The sequence below is a fragment of the Pyrus communis genome, chromosome 5 (assembly GCF_963583255.1).
Source record: "Pyrus communis chromosome 5, drPyrComm1.1, whole genome shotgun sequence".
Classification (NCBI taxonomy): Eukaryota; Viridiplantae; Streptophyta; class Magnoliopsida; order Rosales; family Rosaceae; genus Pyrus; species Pyrus communis.
The window spans coordinates 758,393-771,585 of NC_084807.1; the positions used below are offsets into that span (position 1 = coordinate 758,393).

General features: G+C 36.8%; 1 protein-coding gene across 1 annotated transcript; it reads right to left on the bottom strand.

Moving 5' to 3' along the window:
• Window positions 1-3,735: 3,735 nt before the first annotated feature.
• LOC137735441 (cellulose synthase A catalytic subunit 3 [UDP-forming]-like) lies at window positions 3,736-11,203 on the bottom strand. The gene is made up of 15 exons (XM_068474865.1): window positions 10,836-11,203; window positions 10,399-10,552; window positions 9,553-9,748; window positions 9,047-9,267; window positions 8,845-8,959; window positions 8,555-8,753; window positions 7,713-7,979; window positions 7,232-7,577; window positions 7,007-7,144; window positions 6,730-6,855; window positions 6,415-6,627; window positions 6,045-6,309; window positions 5,649-5,851; window positions 4,926-5,276; window positions 3,736-4,619 (listed from the first exon to the last, which is right to left on the bottom strand). The coding sequence occupies exons 2-15, from the start codon at window positions 10,420-10,422 to the stop codon at window positions 4,035-4,037; spliced, it is 3,249 nt and encodes a 1,082-aa protein (XP_068330966.1). The 5' UTR covers window positions 10,423-10,552; window positions 10,836-11,203; the 3' UTR covers window positions 3,736-4,034.
• Between the last annotated feature and the right edge of the window lie 1,990 nt (window positions 11,204-13,193).

The following is a 13,193-nucleotide window of genomic DNA, read 5'->3' on the forward strand; positions in this document are numbered from 1 at the left end:
CCGTTAGTGGTGCAGGGCCGTGTCGCGATCCTGCGCCGGCCATCGTCAGATGACGGTGTGGATTGGACTTATCTGGATTGGAGGACGACGGAGATAGAGATATATCATTATATCTCGGCCGATATTTCTTGAACGGACGTGTGACATTCGCATCCACTCCTCAACGACGTCAACGTCATAAAAATAAGGATTATCGTTATGAAAATCTAATTGTCTCCCACTTACAATTAATTTTGTCGTACACGGAAGTGTTAATGTTTTTAGCATATAAACGTTAAATTAAAACACTTTATTTTTGTTATCATCTAATTAAAGATCATATTTTTAAAGAGATCTTTCAATTTGAAAATGGTATGGTTTCGAATATGCATAAAACAATGAACAGTTAATTGTGATGATGTTACTTGTATTTTTAATCACATTATTGCTAGTTCATTGGGAAATTAAACTCACACTCTCTCTTTTAATGTAGATAACATTATTTCTTTAAAAAAAAAATGTTCATTTGGAGATAATTTTACAAATTATTTTTAAACTAGAAATTTGTCATCTAAATGTAAACAAATCGACATTGTAAGTATAATTAACATATTTAAAATAAATTGTTTATTTATTTGATATATTTGATAAACAAGTTACTCAATGTTATGATATACATTCTCATACATGTGTGATTGTGTAAATTCTTGTTGAATTAACGACTCAATTCTGATTAGACCTTTTGCTTTGTCTCAAAAAAAAAAAAAAAAAAAAAAAAGCATAATGGGCTAGGGTTATATTAGGCATTCTATACGCCTTTTGGTTTGGGCGGCAGCGGATGAGAGAAAAAGGAGACAGCTCCAATTAATGAGAAAAGGAGCTGCTGCTCCCCTTTTGTTAGTAATCACTCGGTCAAAGATATTGGTGTTGGATTTTGTGGCTTTTGGGAGAAAAAGGGATTTTTTTCCATCTTTTTCATTTGTTCTTTGCAAGGGATTTGGTATATGTTTCCATCTTCTTTATTGTACAAGTGTGAGCTTTGGGTGTATATGGGTTTAGAGATTTGAGAGTGAAACTGAATTTGTAATATTTATTTTGATTATTAGTAAAATTTCCTCGCCGTCTCCGAATTGAACATAGGCTTACACCGAATTAGTATAAATCCTTAAGATTTATACTAATTATTCACAAATCTCACATTTCTCCTTAAGATTTTGAATCTATCTCCTAATGTAGTCCTGCTAAACCATAGAAACAACTTACCTACCTAACACTTCATTTTTAGCGTATAACGTTAAATTAAAACACTTCATTTTTTGTTATCATCTAATTAAAGATCATATTTGTAAAGAGATCTTTCAATTTGAAAATGGTATGGTTACGAATATGCATAAAACAATGAACAGTTAATTGTGATGATGTTACTTGTATTTTTTATCACATTATTGCTAGTTTATTGTGAAACTAAACTCACTCTCTCTCTCTCTCTTAATGTAGGTAACATTATTTGTTAAAAAAAATGTTCATTTGGAGATAATTTTACAAATTATTTTTTAAACTCGAAATTTGTCATCTAAATGTAAACAAATCGACATTGTAAGTACAATTAACATATTTAAAATAAACTGTTTATTTATTTGATATACTTGATAAACAAATTACTCAATGTTGTGATATACATATGTATGATTGTGTAAATTCTTGTTGAATTAATGGCTTAATTCTAATTGGGCCTTTTGTTTTGTCTAAAGCCCAATGTTTGGTTGTTTAACAGTCCATAATGGGCTAGGGGTTATATAAGGCATTCTTTATGCCTTTGGTTTGGGCGGCAGCAGATGAGATAAAAAGGAGCCGTCCGCCGACAGCTCCAATCAGTGAGAAAAGGAGCTGCTGCTTCCCTTTTGTTAGTAATCACTCGGTCAAAGATATTGGTGTTAGATTTTGTGGCTTTTGGGAGAAAAGGGATTTGGTAAATGTTTCCATCTTCTTCATTTGTTCTTTGTAAGGGATTTGGTACATGTTTCTATCTTTTCTATTTGTTCTTTGTATGAGTGAGAGCTTTGGGTGTATGTAGGTTTAGGGATTTGAGAGTGAAACTGAATTTGTAATCTCTATTTTGATTATTAGTGGAATTTCTTTGCCATATTCAAACTGGACGTAGGCTTACGCCGAACCAGTATAAGTCATTGTGTCATTTTGGGTTGTTTGTCTTGGCATATTTTGTCGTATTAGTTTATTGGTTTCATATTTGACATTTCCACACAACAATCCTAAGTAGATAGATTAAGAATCCTTCTGGATCTAAAAGATCTGTTCTATTAAACTTTGTATTACTTGAAGAGTAAGTTTCTCTCATCTTTATTCTTATAAATAAAGGAGGTCGGGGGAATTAACACACAAAAGTCCTCAAGCCTATTCTCCATCTCTCTTTCTCTTTTCTTGTGTTCCCTCTCCCTCTCATCAGTTAAATATAGGTCACAACACTCAAATTATTATAAAATTAATTATAAAATAATAATTTAAATTTGAACGGTTACATTATACATATATCTATCAAGCTGAAGGCAAGTATAATCCTTATTGCCGAGGCTTTTTTATCAAGTGAGTTGCTTGTAAACACAAAATTCATGCGACAACTCAAACAAAAACACATGTACAAAATAAAGAATTTGTATTAGTGAGTGTTTAGTATTACAATCTCTGTTTACAAAGCTGAATCCTCTTATTCGATCTCTAGGGTGTAGAGTATGTGGTTAATCCAGGTGTCGCGATGACTTGATCTTGCATGAACAGATGTCGTGAGGTTTATGCTCTTGGCAATGGAGGTACAAGCACATGTAGGGTGCTTGGTGGTTCATAAGAGTGACGAAGAGCGCAGTGAGTTTTCTGAGTCTTCTGGATGTTTAAGACTATTTGAGGCTTGAGAGTTTGAGCGTCTGGGAGAGGATAAACTTCTGACCCTTTTTTTGCCTTGAAACCTCATATTTATATGCTATCCAAGTCTTGCACACGGGTGAATTTGGTCTTGATATTGAACTTGATTAATTGACGAAAGAACCGAGATTTGATTTTGGGCTTGGTTTGTGATTTGACTTCATCAAATAATCAGTCACATTAAATTTAAATCAACTAATTTGTATGATTTAAATCAAAATTAATCAAATAATTAATAAAAATAATTCATGAATTAGTTTTCGCCAAATTTCAACATGTGTCACTCTTGATGACTCGTTCATGTGTACAATTTGTGAGACGCATGATGCATGTCATGTAAGTCCTGACATGTTGAAATTTAATATGTTGGTGAACATTTATTTCACCAAAATTTCGATATCTACATTGCTCTTTCTTCGCTTCACACCTATTTTTTCTGGAATATAAGTTGAATTATTTAAAAAAAAAGATGGGAATATAAGCAATTATATATTAACATATCTCAATCGAGTAACTAGGCAAGTTAATTGATTTGGTTCGAGTTCGCCAGTTAAAACCGTACACATGATTGCATGAGGATTGGTGAATCTGGTGATGCTGACCACCCTGTTACTTGCGGTCATTAATTTAACTTAATCGGTTCACCACACAAATTTCAAAATTCAAACTCGATCATCTAACGGCAATCAAAGAACTAGTTCATCATCATCACTTAATAGGTGACCAGCAAAACTATTCACATAACTGAATTAGTCGATAGTTAGAAACTTAGAATATGATTGTACGAGTATAGGAGAAAGGTTTCCATGGAGGGTTTAAAAGTGTGATAAATTACTGTTTCAACTTTCAGTGACGGTTTTCAGCTCTCTCATAAATAAGTTGGCTATTTAATTTCAAATTTTACATGAAATTCAACCCTTATACATTACAACAAAACATATTCTTCTTTCACCTCGTACCATCTACAAACAGTGCATTCTTCGAAGGGACAAACCAGTTCACAGAAACAAACATCAGAAGATTCAGAACAAAGTATAATTAACTCCCACCTCTCGAGCTTTAGTTGGGCGAACGAACAAAGTAAATTTGAATGTGAATAAGTAACATTGTCGTTTCTCTGTCTAGCAGTTGATTCCACACTCCTCGATATCTGGACCGGTGATTGCCGTGGTGAAGGGATCGACCCTCACCCACAACAATGAGAAAATTGAAGCAAGGAGAATCGACCACACGATTACAATGGTGGGCGTACGGTTCTGGCGCCCCATGAGACCTTTGAGGAATGGATACAAATGGACAATCACCCAAAAGGCAAAGAAGAGCTTACCAAAGAGGGGACCCCATGATTGGTAACCACTGTTGATGGCATACGATATACCTGCAACAACCCCCACCAAGTTTATGACGAGGAGAGTTGTTGGTGGGATGAGAAGGGTTGTCCATTTAAACATGTAGAGTTCATTAAAGTCCCCGTCTTCGTCTGATGCCTTGGAGGTGACAGTGAAGTTGGTGTCAATACCAGCAAGTACTTTGAGGAGACCTTGGACAACCGCAAACAGATGGGCAGAAACACCACCAATAACCCAAAACTGTTCATTTCTCCACCACTCATCGATTCCAACGCCACTCCACCTCATCTCTAGAATACCAGTTGCAAAGATGGAAAGAAAGAGGGTGATAAACCATATACTCGCAAGGTTGCTAATCTGCAGCCAGAATGAGCCAACAAATTTAGTCTATACACAAATCTGCATGAACTAAGGGAAAAATTATATATTTTATCAATGTAAAGATATTCTATGTCATGGTTTACAGGTAAAGTATATTTATTATGGTGAATTGAGAGGCTCCTCAATTCATAAAACCAAGAAAATTTATCACTGCCTTCCAAAACTATTAAAACAGCAGGTTTTGCAAAACGATCAATAGAAGCAGTGCTCTATAAGGCCACAATAAAATATTAAAGACGCAGAAGAGTATGCACAAAGGGCAATTATTGTGATGTAACGAACCTGTGGAATGATAAATTTGTTGGTAAGAAGACAGACAGCCGGCAGTGTACAGTACATGAGAAGAGGTATGGAAGTGATTGGGTAAATTGTAGTGTTCACATACGCAAATCTCTCCAACCATTTTAGCCTCCCACTGTAACCATACCAGATGGGACAATGCCGACTAAGAAGAATTTCCACAGATCCCAAAGCCCATCGAAGCACTTGGTTCAGACGATCTGAAAGATTAATAGGAGCAGACCCTTTAAAGGCTGGGAGCTTAGGCATGCAGTATATAGACCTCCACCCACGGGCATGCATCTTGAATCCTGTAAGAATATCTTCTGTGACAGAACCATAGATCCATCCAATCTGTGGGAGACAAATAATCATCCTCTTAAGAGTGAAAAAAAATGACAACAGGGAACAGAACATAAAAGTAGGCCACCTAAGTCCAATCTAAACCAATGACTGCTACTGAAAATCCTTGGAAAGTACATATAAAAAGCAGGGGGAAGAATCAGAATTTATATGAAAGTTGATGAAATTTGAAGTGTCAAAGAGACTCACAGTCAGCGGCATATTTCAACCACACAAAATTACACTAGGTAGCTTAATTTGTAAATGTCTAGACAAACGAATTTCAAAGGTGATACTAAGCAACATTTGCTATTCTTTCCTCGTTGCATTGGAAATAAAAGGATACTACATAAAATAACAGAAGCATTAAAAATAATGGCATACCTCGTTTCCCCAATCAGATTTGTCTTCATATCCACAGCTGATAACATGAATAGCTTCTTTAAGTAGAGTTTCTGATGTTGCAGATTGAGGAACACCGCCATTCTCCATCAGTGTAGAGGCAACAAAAACAGAAGACTGGCCAAACCTCTTTTCTAGGCTCATTTGTGACATCAATAATGACTTCTCATCATCAAATCCAGCACCTGATGTTGAATACAATGTACGCTGAGTGTTCCAACTTATAAAATTAATAACAGGAAGAGAAAGAAAAATCTCCTGCATTGACTCATTATTTATGCCACCTGGAAGTAGGCATTATATGTATTGTACTCTGCCTCCATAATATACAAATGAAACATGAACAAACTAAAGATACAAAACGGAAATTCAAATTACCTTCCACCCCCTCTTCAATATCCTCTAGACTGAAAATTGGCACAGTAGGATCGACATTCTTATTTGATTTCTTTTTGTCTGATCCCTTTTTACTTGATTTTGAACCCTTCTTCCGTGATCCACCACAAAGTGAAGATAGAACTCCAGTTTTCTTATGCTTAGGTTTGACAGGAGGTTCGTAACCATACAAAGCTGTTCTATTGAAGACACATCCAGTACCCACATAAACTGGCCCTTGAATACCATCTAAACCTCTCAAGTTAATCTGAAATCCAGAAGGAAACGGACAACATATTAATCAGTCTATGCAAGCCCATGGTGAAATAAGTAACTGTCTGTTCTGTGGTTACTGCAAGGATAGAGAACTTACATCAAAGAAAACAGTGTTACGATTGGCATATCGATCGTTTCTATCAATACCATCAAACCTCTGTGGGAACTGAACATAACACACATTTTTCCCAAGGTTAGGATCCATTAGAAAGCACATAGCTTCCCTCAAGGCCTTACTGTTGTTGATGTAATGATCACAATCAAGATTCAACAGGAAAGGTCCGTTGGTGAGGACTGCAGATACTCGAACCTGCAAGAGAGTTTCATTGGCATCAGACAGAGAAAAAAAACCTAATTCTACAGAGATAAAGTGATAAACCAATTCTAGAACATAAAAATACTAAATACTCACAAGTGCATTCATAGCACCAGCCTTCTTGTGATGTTGGAAACCTGGACGCTTTTCACGAGAAACATAGACTAAACGTGGCAGTTCATTACCATCAGTATCGAGCCCTCCACTTTGGCCTAAGAAAACCTGAAAGTGGAAAGATAAATACAGATCTTAGTACGAAGTCATATATTTTAAACTCAGCTTCAGCATTCCAAATAAGCGTCAATTAGTCAGTATCAACTTCAATAACTATCTCCCATAGCTTAAAGAGATCTGTCACGTAAGATATATCCACCTGAATCATTCCTGGATGGTCTCTAGTATTATTTCCAGGCCATGGGGTACCATCTTGCATGATCCATCCTTCTTCGGGTATTTTTGTGGCCTTTGCAACAAGCCCGTTAACACGAACTTTAAATTCTTCGTATTCTCTCTGAAACCAAAAAGGAAAGACTACAAGTGAGGAGGAGCACTTTTGTAATGGGGCAGAGTGTTTTAGATGTTTACGCTAAGGGCCTACCTTCATTGCTCTACGCTCTTTGACGAATGATGGTTGAACTTTATCCTTTAAGTAATCAATCTTCTGTGAAAAGTACCATTCAGGAGCCCGAGGCTCAATAGCATACTTCTTGCAGAAAGGGACCCATTTCCTAGCAAATTCTGAAGTTTCAGACAGAGCTTCGAATGTCAACATTGCAGCTCCATCATCAGAAACATAGCAAGAAACCTTGTCAACTGGGTAGTCAACTGCAAGAATAGATAGCACAGTATTTGCTGTCACCATAGGAGGCTCCTTCAATGGATCAACAGTACTGACAAAGATGTCAACAGCAGCTAAGTTTGATGGTTCTCCTTCTCGGTCATATCTGCAACTCAAATGAAATAGGAATTAAACTCAAAATACATGGGCAAACAAATCTGAAATGACACTGCTAATTGACATTTTCAAACGACTTTAATCATTTATGTAACGAAGGGTATTCGCAAAGAAATTTTCCCACCTCAAAGAAAGTCTGTCAAGATATGTTTCACGATTTACAGGGAGCCACTTTGGGAACTGATCGAGAATCCAGGAAATTGCAAACCAAATCTCACAAATGACTGATATCAGCCACAGAGCATAGGCATTGGGCACAGGATTTGTTATTCGATAGTGCAAGAAAATGCACAGAATAATAAGCCGCAGAACAATGACCATTCTGTAAGGATTTATTCTAGAAGATGGAATCGAGACCTTTCTGGAAAGAGGCTGCCTAGCTTCATCATTCCTGCAAAACAGAAAGAGCATCCACATGAAAATCAACTCTTGTTACAATGTAATTTGAAAACAAAGAAAAAAAATGTCAATCGAATTTAAGTGACAGAAAACAACAGTGCTACAGAGCAATATGTAGTATGTTCATAACTATTGCTATAACAAAGGTTTGCCTTATACCAGACTAGCCTCACCACAGTTTTAGATTTTGACTTTTCTAGTAGCAGGAAAGCTTATGTAAACAAGATAAGTCGCAACTTTTAAGGTTCTAAGCCATGCTAAAAACTGTCAACAAAGAGTAAAAAGAAACTTTGCAGTTTAATCAAGAGAAAACCCACAATAATGAGTAGTTGACAACCAGATCATTGCTGGTGTTAATAAAGTGTTAGACACAAATACTGCTGTAGTGAAGGTTTTCCTAGCCTCTCCATATATTATTAGATTTTAAATTGTCTCGTGGCAGTAGTACTTACGCCACCAAGACAAGAAGCAAAGTTTAAATTTCTCTATTTTGACAATCAAACTATTAACAAAACCAGATACAAAAGCAGGCTAACTCAACCACAAAGAAAATGAGGCAGAACCTACAATAAAGAGTCATCCACAATCACATCAGATCTGGCATCAATATCTCCACCGCCTCTTTCTGAAGTGGCTTGGCCAGTGCTCATTGGAATGACATTCTTCTCTTGCTTCATTTTCCAGCCATCCACTCTCTCTTTCCATGCTACATTTCCTATCCCGGGAGAACCAAACTCCCTCACAGGATCCACAACCCTTATATTAGCTGCAGAAAGAATATAAATGACCTTGAGACAATACTGGCAGGAACACATATAGAGACTGAGAACATGTCACAAATGTGCAGAGAGACATACGGGATTGATTAACATCTGATCCATAAGAATGATGATGGGCACGCTTTCCAGGACCAACTCCAGGAGATGCCATTGAAAGGCGCTCTGGTGAAGCGGCAGACAGTTCTCCGGAAACCTAAAAATTGGCAATTTACAGAGGGTAAATTCCAGAAACGCTCTTCATAAAGAATGAAAGTAGCTTTCCAAAAGTATTTTGGCCTACCTCTTGGCCACTAGCGAGTAGAGGGATGTGATTGTGAGAAACCTCTTTATCATAATTTGGAGCTGAAACATCCTCTCCCCGGCCATATGTCATATGCCAGCTCAGCATGCGTTCTGCAATCTTTTGCTTCTCGTTTTGATTTTCTGAAGTGTAGTTGAAATCACTGGTACCATCATCAGCAACAGCATCCTCTTCTCTATCACCAAGAATTGCAGGGCTTCCTGAAAACAACCACGCAAAAATAAGAAGTGATTACATACATTAAGTGTTTGATAAAAACAATCAAGGTCTTGCAACATTGCACAAATTCAAGTTCTGATGAAAATTTCTTTCCCATAAACTAGCCAAAGAGAATTTACCAACATTTTATAAAACTCAAGTAATGTGGCCATTTTTAGACTTACTTGTGATTGCAATATTTATAAGCAAATAAAGATTAGCTAACAACTTCACTAAATCATGATATTGAAAATAATGAAATTAAAGTAATTACAAGTCTTAAAAACCTTTGTGCCTCTTGTATCTGGTTTTGCATTGAGGGCAAGACTGATTTCCATCCTTTCTCTCGTACTCATAGCATGGCCTGCAAACAGGAAAGGCACAGACATCGCAGGCAATGAATGGTTCCCCATCTGCAGTCTTCCCAACATTATCCCCACAGATCTGGCAGACCTTACCCCCGACGCTCTTCATGGGCTTTGCCTAAGTAGTTAATCATTCATATAGACATAGTTTAGTAATATGCATTGACAGGTGTTGTGGAGCACGTGCTAATCGTGATAGTGCAGTGAACAACCAAACTTAATTACAACATCAATTTGAAAAACTCAAAATCCCCCATCCTCCACCCAAAAAAAGACAAGGTCACTGCCCAGGAAATAGTCAAAATCTTTAGGGTATGTTTGGGTGACGGACTCTCAAATTCTATGGGTTTTAGGTAAAGTGATGAAAAAATGGATCACAAAAGGTTAGATAAGATAGATTAGAAATGCATCACATGAGTATTACAAAAGCATGTGTGAGTGATCTAAGGGTTTCATGTTGTGCATTTCTAATCACTCCTATCTAACTTTTTGTGATCCATTTCTTCACCACTTTGCCTAAATCCATTAGAATTTGGAAGTCCCTCGCGTAAACATACCCTTGATGAATCTAATGCCCCATTTGTTTGCTAGGAAAATGTGCTGAAGACAGACAGAAACTTTCAAAGCTTTCATCACTCGGGAACTGAAATTGCAACACTACCCACTCAAGTATTTCACTCAGAAAGGGAACATCTGTCACTTTCGCCCAATTTCTCATCAAACAAAGGGAAAATTGCAAAAAACCAATAGAATGCTTATGATGCTTACCGCAGTTTCTCCTTCTGACTCCATTGCCACCTTCTCCTTTGCTCAGATGTGAACAATGGCTCAAAATTCTTGTTCAAGCTCAACAAGATCTATGCATGTCTAAGATCGCAGTAACTTTTTTCCACTCAAAAATCCCAAGATCTGGATTATGCACCTGGAAAAGGGAAGGTAAAGAAAAATCAGATTTTACCACCTTTTTCAGCAAGCATTTTCTACACCATAGATCACTGAATATATTATTCAAATGTGGCAAATTAAAATACGATTTTCTTCCCCGGTTTTCTCGGTAACCAAACAGATTGAAATAAGTGATATCCAGTGGAGAACAGCACAGTCAACATTTCCAAATCTAATCTTTTAATGTAAGAACAACATAAAGCCGAATAATAATGTAAAACAAAAAAGGACCAAAACTTAAATCCAACTAGAAACCATACCTTAAGATCAAAAGAATCGATCTTTATCGCCAATTCTTCAAATCCAGGACACCCAATTGAAAATAATCCAAAATCGATCCAATTCTCCAGCAGATCTTAGAAATTAGACAAATTGGAAAAAACCCAGATGAAAAGTTCACTGCTTGGATCCCAAAAATCAAAAGAGAGAGTGATCAATTAATACACTGAAGCAGACAAAACCACAATTCAAATCACAGCTCTCTCTCTCTCTCTCCCTTTCTCTCTAAAAAGTGTCTCAGTATGTGTATAACTGTAAATATTTATATAATGTGTGGGAGAGGAGAAAATGGCTTAAGACTTGAGAGGGGCGAAGGGGACAGAGGAACAACTTGAAGCCCTTTAGACTCTGTCACTACCACCGACGCTGTTAGAGACAGAGGTGCATTAGTTGTAGAAGAAGACACATCAACTACCTCAATAATTTCATTTTATAAAATTACGTCAAAAAATTGTGTGTTATAAAATTGTTTTAATAATAAAAGTTGCAAAAAAAAATATATATATATATATAGAAAATGTAATTATGAAAGGTGAAAGCAAAACTTTACTGTTTGGCTTATTTGATGATTTGGTCTAGAAATTGTCATTTACATTATGTTTGGATAGGGAAAATAAACTTAGAATTTGAATTAAATTCGGAATTTATAAATTGATATGCACCAATTCCCTTATTTGGATTCATAAACATGAAAATTTAGATTTTCTGTGTGAAAAAAAAAATTAGAATTTGTGTCACATCCCGGCCCGGGACGGATCACTTCCCTGGCCCGCTCCACCACTGTAGCACGATATTGTCCGCTTTGGGCTTACCATTCCCTCACGGTTTTGTTTTTGGCTTTAGGCTTACCATTCCCTCACGGTTTGGTCTAGAAATTGTCATTTACATTATGTTTGGATAGGGAAAATAAACTTGGAATTTGAATTAAATTCGGAATTTATAAATTGATATGCACCAATTCCCTTATTTGGATTCATAAACATGAAAATTTAGATTTTCTGTGTGAAAAAAAAATTAGAATTTGTGTCACATCCCGGCCCGGGACGGATCACTTCCCTGGCCCGCTCCACCACTGTAGCACGATATTGTCCGCTTTGGGCTTACCATTCCCTCACGGTTTTGTTTTTGGCTTTGGGCTTACCATTCCTTCACGGTTTGGTCTAGAAATTGTCATTTACATTATGTTTGGATAGGGAAAATAAACTTGGAATTTGAATTAAATTCGGAATTTATAAATTGATATGCACCAATTCCCTTATTTGGATTCATAAATATGAAAATTTAGATTTTCTGTGTGAAAAAAAAAATTAGAATTTGTGTCACATCCCCGCCCGGGACGGATCACTTCCCTGGCCCACTCCACCACTGTAGCACGATATTGTCCGCTTTGGGCTTACCATTCCCTCACGGTTTTGTTTTTGGCTTTGGGCTTACCATTCCCTCATGGTTTGGTCTAGAAATTGTCATTTACATTATGTTTGGATAGGGAAAATAAACTTGGAATTTGAATTAAATTCGGAATTTATAAATTGATATGCACCAATTCCCTTATTTGGATTCATAAACATGAAAATTTAGATTTTCTGTGTGAAAAAAAAAATTAGAATTTGTGTCACATCCCCGCCCGGGACGGATCACTTCCCTGGCTCGCTCCACCACTGTAGCACGATATTGTCCGCTTTGGGCTTACCATTCCCTCACGGTTTTGTTTTTGGCTTTGGACTTACCATTCCCTCACGGTTTGGTCTAGAAATTGTCATTTACATTATGTTTGGATAGGGAAAATAAACTTGAAATTTGAATTAAATTCGGAATTTATAAATTGATATGCACCAATTCCCTTATTTGGATTCATAAACATGAAAATTTAGATTTTCTGTGTGAAAAAAAAAATTAGAATTTGTGTCACATCCCTGCCCGGGACGGATCACTTCCCTGGCCCGCTCCACCACTGTAGCACGATATTGTCTGCTTTGGGCTTACCATTCCCTCACGGTTTTGTTTTTGGCTTTGGGCTTACTATTCCCTCACGGTTTGATCTAGAAATTGTCATTTACATTATGTTTGGATAGGGAAAATAAACTTGGAATTTGAATTAAATTCGGAATTTATAAATTGATATGCACCAATTCCCTTATTTGGATTCATAAACATGAAAATTTAGATTTTCTGTGTGAAAAAAAAAAATTAGAATTTGTGTCACATCCCCGCCCGGGACGGATCACTTCTCTGGCCCGCTCCACCACTGTAGCACGATATTGTCCGTTTTGGGCTTACCATTCCCTCACGGTTTTGTTTTTGGCTTTGGGCTTACCATTCCCTCACGGTTTTGTTTTTGG

Bases quoted from the DNA above. Each gene is read 5' to 3' on its own strand.
- LOC137735441 (XM_068474865.1), bottom strand. From the start codon at position 10,422: ATGGAGTCAGAAGGAGAAACTGCG. The intron at 5,852-6,044 runs GTAATTTGAATT...ATTCAACATCAG, and splicing joins TATTGAAGAGGGGGTGGAAG to GTGCTGGATTTGATGATGAG. The intron at 5,277-5,648 runs GTATGCCATTAT...TGTCTCCCACAG, and splicing joins AATCTGATTGGGGAAACGAG to ATTGGATGGATCTATGGTTC.